At 47.6% G+C, this 18,357-nt stretch overlaps 3 protein-coding genes and 1 non-coding gene across 10 annotated transcripts in view; 3 read left to right on the top strand and 1 right to left on the bottom strand.

The window, feature by feature from the left end:
* Positions 1-9: 9 nt before the first annotated feature.
* On the top strand, positions 10-5,608 carry LOC142040514 (protein-L-isoaspartate(D-aspartate) O-methyltransferase-like). 6 transcript variants are annotated; one of them, XM_075048519.1, is made up of 9 exons: positions 10-147; positions 721-860; positions 1,768-1,872; positions 2,412-2,443; positions 2,937-3,041; positions 3,719-3,839; positions 4,468-4,553; positions 4,765-4,934; positions 5,261-5,608. In XM_075048519.1, exons 2-9 carry the CDS (start codon positions 746-748, stop codon positions 5,271-5,273), a joined length of 747 nt encoding a protein of 248 aa, XP_074904620.1. In that variant the 5' UTR covers positions 10-147; positions 721-745; the 3' UTR covers positions 5,274-5,608. The 6 variants fall into 6 exon arrangements, with proteins under 6 accessions (XP_074904620.1, XP_074904623.1, XP_074904624.1 ...); XM_075048522.1 differs by having other exon boundaries at positions 31-147; positions 725-860; XM_075048523.1 differs by lacking the exon at positions 10-147 and adding an exon at positions 172-187.
* Positions 5,609-5,832: 224 nt separating this feature from the next.
* On the top strand, positions 5,833-12,388 carry RPUSD2 (RNA pseudouridine synthase domain containing 2). The gene is made up of 3 exons (XM_075048518.1): positions 5,833-6,568; positions 7,637-7,933; positions 8,669-12,388. The coding sequence occupies exons 1-3, from the start codon at positions 5,951-5,953 to the stop codon at positions 9,479-9,481; spliced, it is 1,728 nt and encodes a 575-aa protein (XP_074904619.1). The 5' UTR covers positions 5,833-5,950; the 3' UTR covers positions 9,482-12,388.
* A 1,118-nt stretch (positions 12,389-13,506) lies between these two features.
* Positions 13,507-13,588, bottom strand: TRNAS-GCU (transfer RNA serine (anticodon GCU)). Its single transcript has one exon. It is a non-coding gene; the product is annotated as a tRNA-Ser (tRNA).
* A 370-nt stretch (positions 13,589-13,958) lies between these two features.
* KNL1 (kinetochore scaffold 1) overlaps positions 13,959-18,357 on the top strand; it is a 32,231-nt gene continuing 27,832 nt past the window's right edge. The window contains exons 1-4 of one of the 2 annotated variants that reach the window (XM_075048529.1): positions 13,959-14,097; positions 16,933-17,008; positions 17,427-17,466; positions 17,711-17,770. In XM_075048529.1, coding sequence (XP_074904630.1) covers positions 16,968-17,008; positions 17,427-17,466; positions 17,711-17,770 — 141 coding nt within the window. In that variant the 5' untranslated portion in view covers positions 13,959-14,097; positions 16,933-16,967. Of the gene's footprint in view, positions 14,098-14,247; positions 15,210-16,932; positions 17,009-17,426; positions 17,467-17,710; positions 17,771-18,357 lie in introns of those variants that run through there. The other variant, XM_075048530.1, reaches the window with a different exon arrangement.

An 18,357-nucleotide genomic window follows, 5' to 3' on the forward strand; every position in this document is an offset into this window, starting at 1 on the left:
AGGGCGGGGAATCGGTAGGATGCGTTAGGGCGACCGACTCCCCTGCGGCGCCATCTTGGTAAAGGGCGGAAGTTTTCCTGCGCGGAGGAGGCGAGCGAGCCGTTACACCTGGCAACGGGCCGTGGGGGGCTTTAGTGCGGCTGCGCGGTGAGGACCGGCACCGGGGACCGGCACCGGGACCGGCTCGGTGGGGCTGGTGTTGGCCGCTGGCGGGGGAGCGGGGCGGCCTGGGGCCCACTCCGGACCGGGGGCCGTGCCCTCTCGGCCCCAACCTTCCCCAGCAAGGCGGCGGCCGCCCGGTGCCGGCCGAGCCGGGGAGGAAGCCGCTCCACCGGGGCCGGTGGCTCCGGTGTCACCCTGACCCCCACCGTAGCGTTGCCAGCTGGGTTTAGCCGGTGACAAAACGGCTTCTTTCCCCGCCCTGCGCCCGCCGACCGGCCCCGTCATCGGGTTCGGCGTGAAGCGGCTGCTTTGGGTCGGATCCGTCGTTTTAAACGTGGAGAGCTGCAGCCGGCTGGTAACGATTTCCTAACGGGTCTTGCCCGGCACCGAGGTAGCGGCATTGATTCCGTGGGGCCGACGGTCTGCCCGGCGTACCCTGCCAACGCCGGCCGTCGCGCTCCCAATAGCCTGCGAAGCGCGGGGTTGGGTTAGGGTGAGGAGAGGTGAAAAGTTTTTGGGGCACCCGTCAAACAGCTGGTTTGAATTCCCTCTCTCCAGGCAGGCAGCTGCCCGTCTGCGTGGGATGAGCTGCCCGCTGCCCTGCGTCCTGCTTGCACTCATGGGACTGCTCTTTGCCAGAACGATGGCCTGGACTTCGAGCGGGAAAACCCACCCGGAGCTAGTCAACAACCTCTACAGTGAGTACCGGCGCGGGCTCCTGTTCGGAGCAGGTCCTAAAACTGCTGATAGAATCTGCTGGCGTTCCGGTGTAAGGCTGTTTAGTGTTATACAGCCGTACATTGCGGTGCTGTTCATTCTGAAGCACAGGAGTTGTTATTGCCTGAATTTCAGGATTTGTCCCCATCTGAACTTGTTCTATTTATAATTGGAAACAAGACGTTATGCCAGAAGTGGAAGGACTATCCACAGCCTTCCTTCTGCTTCTCTGGAGCAGTAAACGGATGACACCTTTTAAAATGCTGCACAACGTGGCATCGCTCTGAGCCTGTAGAGGCCGAGCCTCCCGGCAGTCTGTGCTTCCCCTCCAGTGAGATGCCCTGGGGTTGGGTAGTGCTTGGTGCTACCGCTCCGCTCAGGACAGCGGGCCAGAACGCACTTAAAAATAGCTTTGCATTTCATCTGCTGCTAAAGGTGATCTTTCCCCCCTGAGAGTTCCCTCAGAGATGAGGTGTGAAGGGACGTTGAATGTTTCTGCAGTCATCGCTCTTAACTTTAGTTTCGCCGTGCCAGTGCTCCTGAAACCTGAACCGGAGTCTCCCCTTTCAGGAGTGAAAGCGTGACTCTTATTTATCTTTCATTACGTTTGGCAGTCCCAGAAACATTGTGGGTGTAAGTCACAGTTCTCTGAGAGAGACTGGGCTGATGGTTAGGACCATAACGTGATTTCATTCAGTGTAGCAGAAACTGAAAAGGATATCCTTCCATCTGTGGTTTTATTTTCTGTCCTTTCTCAGGTCACTTATACAGGTTGAATTCTCCCAGTTCCACTAACTCCCTGAACTGTGCTCCCCCCTTCCAAATCTCTTCTTCCTACAGTACTGAGGATTTAAGTCCTTTCTGTCTCTGTTTTCCTCCTTCTCCCAGAAAAAGGGATAATTAAATCCCAGCGAGTCTTTGATGTGCTCTTGGCTACTGACAGAGGTCACTATATCAAATATTTCCCGTACATGGATTCCCCTCAGTCTATCGGTGAGTAACTTAAGGCAAAGTATCACCCTTTTACGGTCTGCACGCTGACTATGCTGCTCATGCTGACGGAGGGGCATGAAGTGGCTCAGCAGGTCCCACTTCTCCATGCTAGGCGCTCTCTTCCCAGAACAGCGGCCAAGTTTGACAATAGGTCAGGTAGAGCAAACCCCATCCGTATTTCAACTGTGGGATGCAGAGGAAAGAACAAGACAGCTTTTCCATGTTCAAAATGTTCGTTGACTGCCCCGAGTCCCGCTGAGGGAGCAGAAGCGAGCGCAGGCTGCGAGATCTGCAGGGCGTTTTAATGAGTGAGCTGGGGCCTGGAATGCTTGGGAACTGTGGCACTGTGCAGCCATCTTGTGCTCGTTAGTAATCCCACAGGAGGAGATTTTAAGTCAGTGAAGTGCTTTAGTGCGACAAAAGAGAAGAGCGTTTTCGTATTTTTAGGGGAAAGTGGGGGAGAATAAAGAACTGTTCACACTGGTAATTTTAATTGTCATTTCTTTATCACATAACTTTTGTCACCGGTTTCCTTTTAGGATACAAGGCTACAATCAGTGCACCGCATATGGTAAGATGAAACTTTTCACTTTTAACAGAAATGAAGGAAATTGTTTGCCATTTTTTATTTTATCTTTTTCTTAAATACTAAAGTAGAAAAGTAAAACAGATCCCAGGGACACAATTATCATGCTTGTTTCTTTAGGCACTGTATATGTGAAGCTTCTTTCTTTTTAAGATGAGTTTGCCCTATGCTCTTTCAGTTGCTTTAAAAGTATGCTTAGATAGGAATTCTGTGCAGCGGAGGCTAACCGTTAATGTTGTCCATTTTTTGCATGAGACCTTTTTTCCTGCTGCTTCACATCTTATTTCTGAACCTCTTCCTATATGCTGTTCTGCAAAAAGATGTCGCAGATCAAACACTTGAATTCAACTCTGAGTGTGTCAGACAAAATGCCGGGTGTGCTGTGTTTAAATCGGAGAAGATAATGCTTAGAACAAGAAAAAGTTTTAGGAGAGGAAACTAAAATGGGATGTTTCACACCTTCTTCTTGTCCACACAGCATGCCCATGCACTGGAATTGCTAAAGGATCAGCTTGTGGAAGGTGCAAAAGCACTGGATGTTGGATCTGGAAGTGGATATCTTACAGCTTGCTTTGCCAGGATGGTAAGCTCACAGGACTCTGTTTCTAGCTTGTAAGGTGTATCAGGATGGGTTGCTTGCCATAGCTGGCATGTGCTTTTTGTGGGGAGAGGAGGAGGAGGAGGTGGGAGGAAGGGGTAAATTCTTCCCAGACCAGCTTGTAGTAAAAACAAATACAGTCATTTTTGGAATCTAAATGGGTGCTGTATCTGCCGTGAGATGTTTTGTATGTTAACCCAGTTCAGATCAAGTGTGTTAATCTACTGTGCAAGTCCATTGTAGGTTCTTTTTTAGTTTGCTTCTTCAGCAGTCATAGTCTGTTTCTTTGTTTACTAAACTGAAATTATTTTCTGTGAAGTGCTAGAAAGCTGGTCAAGTTACTCTTCTCAGGAGGTTAGTTAGTCAAGAACTGGCCCTGCCATGGAAGTTGTTAATTCTACCAAATAATTATTTCTTTGGAAATGAAGGATTACTAGGAATCCCTGTAGGTAGCGTCTGTGTATCCCTCAAGTAGCTAATATAACTGGGACTATTCAGCCTTAAAACCAAGGGGGCAGAGTATTTGCCCCTCCTGTTCAGAAACTCTGCTCTTAAGTTTCTTCCTGGAAATTCTCCAATCCCTATAGAAACTTGCCCTATAAGATACATCTCCCTACCATATAGGAGGTATATCAGTGTGTGTCTGCTGTTTTTCTTTTCAGATGGGCCCAACAGGGAAAGCGGTGGGTGTAGAGCACATTAAAGAGCTGGTACATGAATCCATCAGAAACGTCCAAGAAGATGATCCAACTTTGCTCAGCTCTGGACGTGTAAAGCTTGTGGGTGAGCTTACTGGGATCCTGATGCTTGTTCTCTCCTGTCAGTGCATTAGCTCTAGCTGCCTGCAGAGCTCTGCTTCTTGAAGCAGTTGTTCCAGTTTGCATTGATGCTTGCCACGGCGTTGCCAGAAACTACTGGCTAAGTAAGCACCGTGCCACGCTGACCTGAACACTGTGGTGTAAACAAGTAGTATGTAATGTTGCAGGCAGTCTTACCATACACCTTACTTCCCAGTGTGTAGTAACTATCTTAATTCAGTAAGAGATGCTCTTCGGAGGAGAGTGATTATACCACATCTGGCTTTTAGTTTATTTGAATGGGTCTGCACACACTCTTGCGGGTTTTTTGGGAGGATAGCTTGAGTCAGCTCTTCCTGTAACTGCAATCTCAAGCCTGCACAAAGCCACTGTGTTACTGAAAGGCCTTCCTGGCTTTGACTGTTCCTTCTTGTAGCATGGCTCAGTTCCAGAAATCTCTTCCCCCTTTTCAAAAAGTAAACCAACAAAATTCAAATTCCCATCACAATCTTGGTACAAAGTTTTCATCATCTAGATTTCCACTGAAATGATGTAGGAAGAATTATTTTTCTGTGGAGTTGTTATCAGAACAAAAGTCTCTTTTCGTCCTGTAGTTGGAGATGGCAGGCAGGGATACCCCGAAGAGGCTCCTTATGATGCCATTCATGTTGGAGCAGCAGCAGCAACTGTACCAAAGGAGGTAAGAGTGATCACGCTGGCTGTCTGTTGCTGTGGGCTGCCTGCATCAGTAGCTGTGGAAAAACTAATAATTAGGGAAATGCTGGAAGCTGCTGCTTCTGTCATATGGAGCTGGCAAGCTTGTGCTTTGCAAGGTGTCATGACCTTCAGTGTGGCTTATTTCTGTTGTCTCTTTTTTTGCCTCTGCTGATTCTGATTTCTCTGCTTGCCAGTTGCTGAATGAATTAAAGCCAGGAGGTCGGTTAATATTGCCTGTCGGTCCCGAAGGTGCAAACCAAGTTCTGATGCAGTACGACAAAACCAGTGACGGGCAGATCATCGAAACGCAACTGATGGGCGTGATCTATGTTCCTCTGACAGATAAGGAAAAGCAGTGGCCTCGGTAAAAATTTGCTCTCCTTTGAGGAATGTTTCTTCCTCACAGCTGTCTCTGTGAGCTTGCTCTCCTTGACTGCTGGCTTTACTGACAGAGTCCTGGATTCCTAGCAGATGCTGTTTGTAAAAGAGAGAAGAAAGAGACTTGGCTGTGGTAAGGCACAGCAGGAGAGCAGGATGTATTTTCTGTTAGATAGGGCTTGAAGACTGAGGACTCCAGCTTTTTTTCTTTTTTTTTGGAGCCTGCACACTTTCATAAACACCATAGCCTTGTTGATTCTGTTGCTGAACTGAAGGCCGTGAATAGTAACTGTTGGTTTTTCTTTGCCTCAGGGATGAATTCTGACAGATGGATGGATATCTCTAAAGTGACCTCAGAAAGCTCATGAATGGGACTTATAACTGTAGATGGTCTGTATGGTTTTGCTTTTTGAATGGAAGCTTTATCAGCAGATGCGCTTGCAGAGGCAAGTTCTGCTTTAGCAGAGCTCGCTACGGAGAGATGGAGAAAAGGGTGTTTCTCCAGGAGCAGGGGCAGGCTCTTGGAGGCCGTGTCTGGTTCCGGGCAGTGAATGGATCCAGCTGTCCTCTCTGATAAGCTGTAGATAACATCTATTCACAGAGAATTCCAAAAGCAGACGGGAATACTTAAACCTTCACTAAAAACACTCTTTAATATTGCTTACTCGTCTTGTTTTCTTGAAGCATTAAGCAGCGATTACTGTTTCAGAGCAGCGATCTACCCCGATGTGTCAAAGCTTAATTCCGAGAGCGCGTTCTCTCCCTGTCTTGCATCAACTAATTTAATCTCTGGTAACAACACTGAGAACTTGGGGGTTGAGAAGCATCCTGATCTCTCGGCTTTTCCCTGGCGTGCCCTTCCTTCTGGTGCTTGGCCGCCCCGGCGGCTGCAGCGGGAGGCCTTCAGAGCGGCGGGTGGGCCGCGGTGAGACTTAAGAGGCTTTTCTGGAACAGTTCTGGGGGAGGAACTGCCCTTTCGTGCCGGTGTCGCCCCGGTAAATAATGGCGTTCCCGCCGGGCCCTGCCGCCGCCTCCTTCCCTCACCTGAGGCGATGGGGGCGGGGAGAGGCGACAGCCGCACGAGCGCGGGGGGGCGTGGCCTCGCGGCGATTGGCCGCGCCCGCGCTCTGCCTCACGCCGCGCCCCGCCCAGCGGCGCGCCGGCGCGCTGTGGGCAGCGCGGGTGCGGTGGGTGGCGGGGATCGGGGCCCGGCCGCCGCGCCCGCCCTTTCGCCGCGGCCGTATGGCGGAACCGGGCCCCGGCCAGGGGGAACCGGGCCCCGGGGACAAGGAGGAAGCGGCGCCGGCCCCTAAGAAGCGACGGCTGGCGGCCGGCGAGCGCTACGTTCCGCCACCGCGGAAGTTGAACGCGGGGGTGAGCTTCGGCGCCGAGCACTTCGCCGAGACCTCCTACTACTTCGAGGGAGGGTTGCGCAAGGTGCGGCCCTACTACTTCGATTTCCGTACCTACTGCAAGGGCCGCTGGGTGGGCCGCAGCCTCCTGCACGTCTTCAGCACCGAGTTCTGCGCCCAGCCCCTCAACTACTACCGCGCCGCCGCCCGCGCCGGCCGCCTCCGCCTCAACGAGGAGCCCGTTCGCGATCTGGAGATCGTGCTGAAGGTGGGCACCCCACCCCGGGCTTGGGGAGGGCTCCCGGTGAGGAGCGTGGCATGTCCAGCCCGGTAACCCAACGTGGGAGAGCCCAGGTGGGCTCTGGCGGTGAGCGTCGTCCCGAGCGGTGCGGTGGGATAACCCCGTGGTGGTGGTGGTAACGTCAGCGGTGTGCCAGGGGAGATCGGGTGGCCCAGGGGTTATCAATTAATACACATAATGTGATCAAAATAACCAGGGAACTGCTAAAGTTCTGTATACCCCCCCCCCATCAGTTAATATTTAAAACAGGGAAACAATAACTAGACATGATTTTGGGTTTAGGAATAAACTGTTAGACAACAGGGCTTTGTAGATAGGTGGAATGCTTGTTGCAGAAAAGGTAACGGATCGTGGTCTGATCAATAAACTGTGAAGAACCACTTGGAATTGCCAAGACAGAGTAAGAAGTAGGTAGAAGGTAATTCCTATGGGGGGAGATCGTGACCACCTACTCAAATGATACCATCTACTCAAAAGAAGGCAGTGAAGGAAGAAGACAGAGTCTGCGCACTAATTTACGTGAGAGGCGAAGAAGAAAGAACCAATCCTTAAGGGAAATAATAATGAATATGTATTACTTAAATATATAAATGTGGGAATTTTTGAGATAAAGGTGTGCTGTCTTGAGACAGGCACCCATTTATGTGCATCAATGAAATTAATTTGAAAATACCTCAGCTCTGTGTGTTATTAGCTTGCACACCAGGTAAATGAATCCGCTTTTAGGACAACACAGGGAATCCTGACCCTGGTGGGGTTGGGAGTATGTGGATCCCGCAGCCCCACACAGAGCCAGCGTACCCCACAGCTTCCTGCTCAGCATGCCAAGAGCTGGCAAGGCACAGAGATACCGCTTAAGACACGTTATCGAAATTGAATGTCAATAAGCAGAGTTGTTGTGCTAAAATACCACGTTCCAGGACAAAGGGGCTTTCATTCTGCCCCCTTCCCCTCAGTATCACAGGCCCCTGTTGTGTGTGGGCAGATGGGGTGGTTACCCAGGCTGGATTCATGCTAATTGCCTCTGTCTTGCAGAATAATGATTTTCTCAGGAATACGGTGCATCGCCATGAGCCACCGGTCACTGCCCAGCCTATCCAGATCTTGGTGGAGGACGATGAGGTGGTGGTTGTGGACAAACCCTCCTCTTTGCCGGTACATCCCTGTGGCAGGTTTCGTCACAACACAGTCATTTTCATCCTGGGCAAAGAGCATGATCTGAAGGAGTTGCATACCATTCACCGACTTGATCGCATGACCTCGGGAGTACTTATGTTTGCCAAGACCGCAGAGGTATCCAAGAGAATCGATGAGCAGGTTCGGGAGAGACAGGTGAGAGCTAAGGGCTGCAGTAGTTTTCAGAGTCTCTTGCACGGTATTTTCTTGAAACGGGTTAGGTTCAAAGTTGGCCAAATCTTTGGTATAAACGACCACAAGTTGCCAAAACAGCCTGTGGTCACCTGTACTGTTCTTATTGTATTAAGCATGAGAGGCATCGAGAGACAAAGACTGTCTAAAAATTGAACTGATTTTGGTAATATTAGATGGAAAGGGATCTCCTTCCTTAAGGGATTGCGCAAACTGACTGGGATTGTGCAGAACGGTTAGAGAGCAGTTTTATTTGTAAGTGGAAATGTGTCAGTCATCTAATACTTTTTTTCAATTTTAAAGGTTTTAGAAGTTTTTCTCATTTTTCCAGTGGCTCTGGACCCAAACAGAACTGTAGCTGTAGGGTATTAGCTTCCAGGATTTGCTTCAAGGCTGTAAACTGAAAGTGACCGAGAGATGGCTCTTGAATTTAATATGAGGAAAATAGTCCTTGCGTTCTTGATTTCCTGACTAGTTGGGGAAAGCGTGAGAGAAATTTGGCTGTAAATAGCTGATTTTAGGTTTGTTTTTTTTTTCCCTTCTCTGTTCAGTTGTAATAAAATTTTGGCAGTATGTTCCCTAAAAATGTATTTCATTGAAGAGAAAAAGAGGAGTAGCTAGGGTGGGACTTGGGTGTAATCAGGACAGAGACAGTTTTCTGTTCCGTTTTCTGAGAGTTACTCTTGTATCTCCCCATAGCTGGAAAAGGAGTATGTCTGTCGTGTGGTGGGGGAGTTTCCAGAACACGAAGTGGTCTGTGAAGAGCCCATACTGGTTGTTTCTTACAAAGTGGGAGTGTGCCGTGTGGACCCCAAAGGGAAATTCTGCAAAACCATCTTCCAGAGACTCAGTTACAATGGTAAGACCAGCGTAGTCAAGTGTCTTCCGCGTACTGGCCGCACGCACCAGATCCGAGTCCATTTGCAGTATTTGGGGCATCCTATTGTCAACGACCCCATCTATAATATGGAAGCCTGGGGCCCTGACAGGGGGAAAGGTGGCAAGATCGATAAAACGGATGAAGAACTCCTTAAGGCACTGGTAGAGGAGCATCGTTCCAAGCAAAGCCTGGATATCTTGGGTCTTTTGGAGGAGGACTTGAACTCCAGCGCTGAAAATAAAGACTCTGGTAATTCGGGTGACTGCACAAAGTCTGCGCAGGCTGATCCGATAAATGAGAACTCCTGCTCTGCCAAGGACACTAAGGATCCCGAGAGGGATGCTAAGGATCATGAGAGAAATGACATAGCAGCTTGTCCACTGAACTCTGTTGCCAGCCTGGAAACACTTGAAAAAAATAAAGAACTTGGTTCCTGTGAGAATCAGGACGGGCAAACAGGAGAAAAGCATTCAGATGAGAAGGACCCTTTGTGTGTGGAGTGTAAAATTACAAGGCGGGACCCATCTCCCAAGGAGCTGGTGATGTACCTGCATGCCTTGCGCTATAAGGGAGCAGAGTTTGAGTATTGCTCCAAGATGCCTGAGTGGGCAATGGAAGACTGGGAGGAATGACCGAGGACACCTGACACCTGCGGACATCGTTGGTCAGGAAAGCATCTTTTAAAGACCCAAGATTTGCTTTTTCAACGTGGTTGAGGTGAACAAACTGCCTGTGACTTGAGATGGGGTGGGAAGGATTGCTGGAGCTGGAGAACTGTCCTGACTGCCAATAGGCACTGTAAAAGATGAGCAGGAAGACGGGGCTACAACACTAGGTTTATGTTGCCCTTTAGTGAACTAGCACTTCAGGGCAGCAAATGGCACTCGGCACGGGCAGCTTTGCCTTTTACCTCAACATATTCTGGGTCTGCTGTTGATTATCCACACAGATAATTAAGTGCATGCACTTAAAAGTCCGCAACTGGTTTTTCTTCTGGCCTTCTGCATTCTTGTATCTGACAATAATAGCTGCTGGAATGTTGTTCAATATGCTGGATGTCATGTCATACACAAAACTCCTTTTACTGTATTTTATTGTCAGACTGATTTTAAAACTCAAACGTTATCACTGAGAATACCATGAGGTAAAGCCAGAGCACTGTGAAGTAGATCCATTTTGTGCTTACTGTTTGTCAGCAAGGTAGACTTTGCTTTGAAATTGCTCTTTCAGTATTTGTTCAACTAATTACTTAGTAACTCTAGGGACTGATCTCTTTATATTGGGCCTATTTTTGGAGGTACTGGTCCCCAGGCTTTGTCTTTATCAGATTTATAAGGAGACTGATTTAGTAGATTTTTTTTCTTGCCTTTCTGTTCTGCTACCTGCCCTGTGACCTGTCTCCTGACTTCTCTTCTGAGAGCCCATCGATCTCTATCCCTTACACCTTATTGAAAACATCTTCATACTTGAGCAAAAATCCGAAGTAGAGGCCAGTCTGCCATTTATTTGGTTTGTTTTTGTTTTTTTTTTACTAAACTGCACTATAGACAGGTAATTTCTGAGTGGTGTGGAATTGTTTTTAATATCACTTCAGTGTGACAATCAGCTTCAAAGAAAAACAAAAGCTGTTTTATGAACTAGAAGACTTTTTAAAAATATATTTTATATTAATACATTTCCAAGATGATAAATACCACTATAGTTCTTCATCAGTGTTTATATGGTTGCTTCTTGGCCTCTGGGAGGGTAATTATAATAACTCTGCTGTCTCAGGTTCTTTGTCTCCTCCCCTCCACCACCTCTTTTCTGTATGTGTTGCCAGTAGTAATGACCAGCTCCAGTGACTGCTGCAGACAATCAAAACCTTCACCTGGGCAGAGCCGTGTTGTTTCAGGACTGTTTGCAGACAGTGGTTTCTAGCCCCGTCGCTCCATGTCCACCTCTCTCCATGCCTATTCCTACATAGGGCACTTGCATAGCCTTGTACACTTCTAAATATTAAAGAAGCCTTTTTTTAAAGGTGAAGAAAGGAACCCAGAGGAGCTGATACTATTCAGCAAGTACGGCAACAGCCTTGCTGGAGTGTGGTCCACTCTCAGATGATCTCTCCTTGTCTTGCTGTGCTCTAGGGATCTCTAGCTGTTTCTCAGCCCCCCCCCCCCCCCCAAGACGTGGTTTTCATGCAGATCTTTTATTACCGGTTTGCCTGTTTCACAGAGGTTACTGGAGAACTCCCTGCTTCGCAGGTGTCTGCTGGGGACCTAAGGTTGGCCAGGCCTGCAGGAACAACTACCTTCCTCCTTGGCAAGGCTCCTAGAATTGCTTGTTGATGATGTTACCAGGATCAGGACTTGTGTACCAAAACAGAATAAACCAGTGCTTACTTCTTCCAATAGCTCAAAGTAGCAAGTGATTTCTTTCTCTCCTGGGTCATCCAGCTGCTGTGTTGAATGTCTCCATTAAAGTTCACTCAGGCTTGAGCTTTGCTCTTCTACATCCTACCAAGGGTCTCATGGTTCTAATTTAACCACAGATAATATTTTACTTTTTTCCTGCCATCATATATTAAGGCCAGGTCTAGTACTTAGCTACAGGCAGCTTGTTAAACAAAGGAGAGAAAAGGTCCCCTGTGTTTGAGAGATGACACTAAAATCTGGCATCATCCACATCTTTCATGCACCAAAATACATATTTCATGTAACTGTAAATGGAACTTGGGCACTCACAGTGTATAAATAAGGGTGTCTGCAGCTGTTACTAGCTTTAGATGCAAGGGGAAGGTAGTAGATTTAGGGGCAACAGTTTTAAATTAGACTTTTAGGTGTCCCAAGTTATATTGTCTAGGGGAGATGGGGATTGGTGTTTTGGTTTTTTTCTCTTTTCCCTCTCTGTAAGAAATAAGCATCTGAAGGGGATTTTACTGACTTGTGCCAGTAGATGGAGACTGGGCGGCTGAAGGGCCTGATGTGGAACCGGAGCTCAGTGCTGTGTTTTTCATTTTTCTGGCTATGCGTGACTGCAGTTTGCATCCTTTAATTATCACACCTTGCTGGTCAAGAAACCCCAGGGCTTCTGTTTTCAAGATACTTTGAACACTGAAAATTTAAGGTTGATTTCACAAGGAGCCTGCCACCAACTGCACCATGTTTAATTTTAGTTCAGTTCAGAGGTGGTGTCCTGCTGATACGTGCCCTACACATGCACAAGAAGTCGGTGTTTGCCATTTTGCTAATGGGGAAAGTGTTACTCTTAAGAGATCTCTTGTGATAAATTCCCATCTAAGATTAGGTCTGCGGTAAATACTGCATCCTGGTTGGGGGGGTGATTGCGGGCATAAAGTTACCTGTACAAAGTGTAGGTCCTAGAAGAAGTCCTTTCTCTAGTACAGTTTTATTTTGATACATCTTTTTATGCTACAGCAAAGGACCGGGAGAATGTGCATCTCACCAGCAGCTAAAGCACTTACCTATAAAAATAAACTCCCAGCAAACCCTGGTGGGAACTTTGCTGTGCCTTACCCACTCATTGTGTAGGATTGACTCTGAATTAACCCCAAGAACATTGCCAAGATGCCCATCTTCCACATGATAACGCTTTTGCAGCTGTGTTTTAGGTGGTCCGTTATGGGTGCCGTTTGTGAGGCTGTAGAGTCACGATCTGGCCCTTCTCTGCACAGGATTTAGTACTTTAAGTGTAGTTAAAACTGCCGCAGTGTATGCCTGCGAGCTGTTAACAGCAAATTGCGTGCGAGAGGCCCCTTCCCCAGCTGCCATGATGTGTTCAGTGGGAGCTCTGTATTCCCTTAACTTCTGCTTCCAGACTTTTAAAAAAAGTTAACTATTGATGGATTAAGCAGAGAGTAAAAGCTTTCCAGTATCTCTTCAATACAATCATTCATGCTTTTTAAATCGTCACAGCTTCATGAAAAGCAAGGCTGACGGCGGTAATTGTTTTTCTAAAGCAGACCTTGACGTATTTTCCAATGAGGCGCCCGGATCGGTTTGGCTGGAGCTCCCTCAACCCCTGATCTCGCAAATATTTACCCAAAGCTCCCGCTAAGGACCAGGCCGGTCCGAACGTGACCGCGCGTTGGGATTTGCAAGAAGGGCGTCGGAAGCGGCTTGTTCCCAGCGGCCTCACGGCTTGTGGCTCCGCAGCAGGGCTGGCTCCTGAGGAGAAGAGAGGGAATGCGGCCTAGCCGGTGGGCAGGCAGGGACCTGGCAGCTCTGCCGGCCCCACGGGGATCCAGGCACCTGGGGCCATGACACCGAAACCCCGCGGGACTTCATCCTGGCACCGCCACAGCCATGGTGGCTGCCCCGGGCAGCGGCTTTGCTCCCTCTTCTTTCTCAAAAATACCAACCCGGGGAGGTGGGAGCCGGAGGGGGTGTCCCCGCGGGACGCCGGCCCTGCGTGGAGTCTGTCCCTGAGGAGCGGCCCTGCCCGCACCCCCCCCATCCTCCGCCTCCCCTCGCGACCTTGCCCGCGCCACGGGACGCGGCCCGCGGGCTGCCGCGGGAGGGCGGGCGGGAGCTCGCCGGGGCTGAACGGGCCGCGCCCTGGGCGGGCAGCAGAGCCAGCGGCAGCCAGCGCGAAGGTCCCCTGAGAGGTGGAGGGGGGGGAAAAAAAAAAATTGGGGAGAAAAAAAGTCACTTTCCGACGAGGATGGGATTCGAACCCACGCGTGCAGAGCACAATGGATTAGCAGTCCATCGCCTTAACCACTCGGCCACCTCGTCACGACAGCTCCCTTTCTTGCCCAGCCTATAACAACGCACGGCGGCCGCTCCTGGCCTCTTCTCCCGCCCGCCGCTCCCTCTGCGAGATGGCGCCGGCTGCTCGGCCCTTCCTTGGTACAACGCAGAGCGAGGCCACCGCGCGGGGACCGAGCAACCCTGCGCGGGCCGGGCGCCACCGCGCCAGCCTCATCGCTGCCGGCTGCGGGGCGTGCCGGTGAGGGCGAATACCGAAATGGCAGGCGCCGGGCTGAGGCCGCTGAGGCCGCCATGTTGTACGGAACGGCTTGTGTATGGGGGGCGCCATTGCTGTACGGCGGCCGCCGTAGAGCGCCACTCCGCTGTCGTCACCGACGGGGATTTGGCGCGGGGCGCAGGCGCGCCAGGCGGCGGTTGGGTTTGAATAGCGAAGCGGCGGCGGTCCGGCCGCTAAAGGAGCCGGGGGGGCAACGGCGGAGACCAGCGGGGAGCGCCCCGCCGGGGGCTAGGTGTGAGGGTCCTGTCTGAGAGCGGTAGGCGAGACCGGCCGCGGATGGGTCCCGGCGGGGAGAAAGGCGAGAAGCCCGGCCGGGGGAGCGAGCGCGGGAACGCCTGAGGCGACAGCCGTTGCCTGTCGCTGGGGCGGATCCTGTGCGGTAACGACGGGTGAGGAGAGGGCGGATAAAAGGCGGGAGGAGAAGGTCGGTCCGGCTGGGAGGAGAGGTCCCCCCCCACACACCCCTGGCGCCTTTAGAGGCGAGGCGGACAGAGCGTTGCGGGGCCGGGGCCTGAGGAGATTTCACCTGGGGTGGTTGGGGTCGGGGGTGGCCTCGAAGCGTGAGAGGAATTGCCCCATAAACTGACCGATGAATGCAGTCTTGATCAATGCGAAGTAATTAACGTTTGGGAAAACACCGATATAAGCGATAAGGAGGTGTAAACTAGCGTTTGGCGGTCGTTCTGGACTGTGCTCCCAGATTGTCAGCCCTGTCAGGGCGGTAAAGCGAATAACATGGGGGATCGTGAGGGAAACAGCCTGAGAACAAAAAGGAATCGTAAAGAGAGACTAAACAGATCCTTACTCTTCAAGGGGGGAAGATCGAGGAGGGCTTGGGTGGGCATCTGTAAGATCATGAATGAACTGAAAAAAATGATGGAGTGATTCTTTGTGTTCACAGTGTGGAACTGGGATGTACTTAATTATGAAGAATAAGAATTAAAATAGATGCTTTTTCAATTTTTTTTACGTCCAATAACAAAGAATTTCAAATCGGTGCCAGATGCTTGTAGGTCAACTATATGTAAATAAGCTCAAAGAAGGATTAGAGAATGACTACTGAGCATGTTGATTGGGATATGAATTCCAGATTAATAGACCTGCTAACAGCAGGCTCCTAGCAGGCTAAACGGGGCTTTCTGTAGCCATGCACTGTTCTTCTAGACACCTGTATGCACGGCCACCTTTTATGTCACTTCTTTATTGTGTTTAGTCTGATGCAGTGCAGCAGTTTTTACGTCCAAAGCATTCAGGCTGCTGGCCAGGGAGCCACGGTGAGGATGCCTGCCTGAAAACAGCGCCTTGGTTTTGTTGCCTCAGAGCTGCAGGCCCTGAAAGCCAAAGCCTTTCCAGCTACCTTTTTGACTGGTACTAACATAAACCTGCTACATCTTTGGTGAGGGGAATTATTCTGCAGAAATAAAACAAAAATAAATTAATAAAGTCTTCTTCAGCAAATCAGCTTCTGTGTACAAGTACAATGTCATTCTGGAAAACTTTTCTGGCTCTTATTTGTTATACCTTCGCATGCAATGGGTATCTTCAAAATAATACCTTTTTTCTGTTTAAGCAAACAAATTTACTGGGGGAAAAAAATAATCTGTCAGCTAAGTTTTCTCATCATGCTTTCTTGGCCTGCCTAAACATCATCTTTGAGCAAACTGATATTTCTGAAAGGATTGTTCCTTTTCCCTTCCCCTGTAACTCAAACTCTGCTCTGCCTTGTGAGCAATATCCCAATAATATGCAATAGCATTTTATATGATTTAGCATTTTGCTAAATCTGGAGATTCCTTTTCCTACATTAGTTTTAGCTTGGAAAAATAAGACTCAATTTGTGGTTTAAAACACCAACAATGAGGTAACTGGTTTGGTGGACAAGGGAGAGCAGTGGATGTTGCTTATTGGCGGGAAGTCATCAGTATGTATGAATACCTGATGGGAGGGTTTAAAGAAGGTGAAGCCAAGCTCTTCTCAGTTGTATCTAGCGAAGGAACAAGAAACAATGGGCACAAATTGAAATACAAGAAATTCCATTTAAAAGTAAGGGCGCAAACAAATGCAGCAAAGATGGAACAGGTTGTCCAGAGAGCCTGTGCGGTTTCCTCTTTAGAGATATTCAAAACTGGAATGGACGATGTCCTGAGCAATCTGCTGCAGCTTTGAGTAGGGGTGTGGACTACATGATCTCCAGAGATCCCTGCGTACCTGAGAGCCTGTGATTCTGTGAAATGCAAAAGCTGAGCAGTTCTGCGCAGATATCTCTATTCTAATTGTAAAACTTAATTGTCAGTCTTACAAATCACTTAATCCTTGCTTAGGCAAGGGTTTCTCTTACAGTATTGCTTGCTGAGGTTTAGTTAGCAAGGGGAGAATAAAATAACGTGATAAATGCTGTCAGATTGCTTATAGCTCTCCTGTAAGTATACTTTGCGTAGCTATTGAGGGAAGGATGCATGTAGATAAAGATAATCACTGAAATCTAGGAAATAGCATGGAACATTGCATGTATTGATCTTATAGTGTTGATTCTGTGGTACATTTTTTTGGTGGTCTTTGTCAGGTCCATGGGAGACTGAAGTTATGAGGAATATTAACCTGGTATTCAAAGCCCTGAATTTTGATACAGTGTACAATAAATGTTAGGCAATATTAAGTCTGTGTTAGCACTGGCATCCTGTCAGGGTGGGTTAATTCATTCTTTCCCCTTATACAACTTTTGATAAGTTTTGTAGTTTTCTGTGCTAGTGGGAGTTATTTGCATTGACATATGATATTCTTGGGGTGAGGAAAGTATTAACTGAAAAATTTTGTATTGTATAAGGTTTGATCACATTTATCTCCCAACAGTTACCAGAATCTTAACTTTAAATAAAAGGACACCTAACCAGTAAGACTTAAACTGTTAGTACAGTTATTTTATAACATCATATATAACAGGAAAATGTGGACTTGAGAGGCCTATTGTACTTCAGTGCATTTCTGTGACTAGAGAAAGACGGAGAGAAAAATGATAGCATTTAAGGCTAGTATCTGGTTGTGGTTGTATGCAATATTATTACTGAGGTTCATTAATATTTTTGGATTTCAGTACTGTGTTTTATAAGAAAAGCACATCCTTCAGAAATGGACAAGATTTATGCAGACCCTAACGTGAATATGGAAAAGTAAGTTGAAACTTTCTAAGAATTTTATTGTGGTATAAATATTATCATTTAGAGGCAAAAGTTTTCTTAATCCCTGCAGCATCTCTTGAATGAAATGTATTTTCCATTGTGAAGAACAACAGGGAGTTTCTTTGAGTGTAGAAAAGCTCTGAGGAAATTTCACAGCAGTGGGCTGTCTGGAGACTAACTGACCATGGGGTTTGGAGGGCAATCTGCTGAATTTTCCAAAGATTATTTTGGGGAACTAGTGCTGGAATGAATGATCTATTCCAAGCAAGCTTGTTTATTTAATTTCACGCTTATAAAAATAATGGAGAAATCAATTTATTAACTTTAAAAATGTGGCAATACTGTTCAAAAAATACATCTTGTTTCAAGTTTATGTCCTAATACCTGTTTCCTTTTTTTCCCCCTCCAGTGATAATACAGAGCACATCAGAGGGAAGCAACTGTCCTCTGTGAGTAACTTAAGGCATTTGTCAAAAGAAAATCATTTGAGTGAGTGAAGGAAAGAAAGGGAAGCTGTAAAGAGGAACTCATTTTCTCATCACAGTTGAAGAAAAGCATTCCAAAAGCAGAGGAAGAGCCTGTTAGATTGATATGATTGACTAGGGCACGGGTGACTCTTATAAAGTCAGTCCAGCCAAGTAATAAGTTCTTGTAGTTGGAACTGATCTTCTCAACTATTATATTTTCTTCTAGATTTTAAAGGCTCCACGAAATCCTTTTGATGATCTGGGAAATGGGAATGAATTGACACAGGTAGGTCTATTAAGTCCTTTCTTGCCAATGCTCTTAACATCTTCAGTTTGCTCTTCAACTTGTCACTGATTAAGCTATGTCACTAGAATAACGTGGGCGTAAAAACTCTTGTAATAACTCCTTAGAAGGTTAATGTTTGGAGCACCAAATATTGTAAGAAATCCATCTAATTTTTCCTCATACTTCTATATTACATCAGAATATTTCTTCTGTCAAGAGGAATGAAGAGACATTAATAGGCATAACTTGCTCCTGCTGTAGTCCATTTGACTTGATGCTTGATCCACCAGTGTATAAGCTGCTATAGTCAGTAAGAAGGTTTTACATCTGATAAAAAAAAAAAAAACACCAAACCAAAACAAACCCCAGCCTGCCAATTTACTTAAAGTAAAAGCTCAAAATAAACATTTTCTTCTAGAAATAAATACAGAATATATTTCATGTTTATAGTGTCTGTTGTTTCTTAGACATTGTAACTATAGGCCTGTTCAGTTTCAGGATTTCTTTTTAAATGCCATTTCTACCTAGGGTGTGTTCTATGGACTAATGTGCTAGTTGCATCATATATTTGTATGATTCATCTGTTG

The sequence above is a fragment of the Buteo buteo genome, chromosome 16, assembly GCF_964188355.1.
Source record: "Buteo buteo chromosome 16, bButBut1.hap1.1, whole genome shotgun sequence".
Taxonomy (NCBI): domain Eukaryota; kingdom Metazoa; phylum Chordata; class Aves; order Accipitriformes; family Accipitridae; genus Buteo; species Buteo buteo.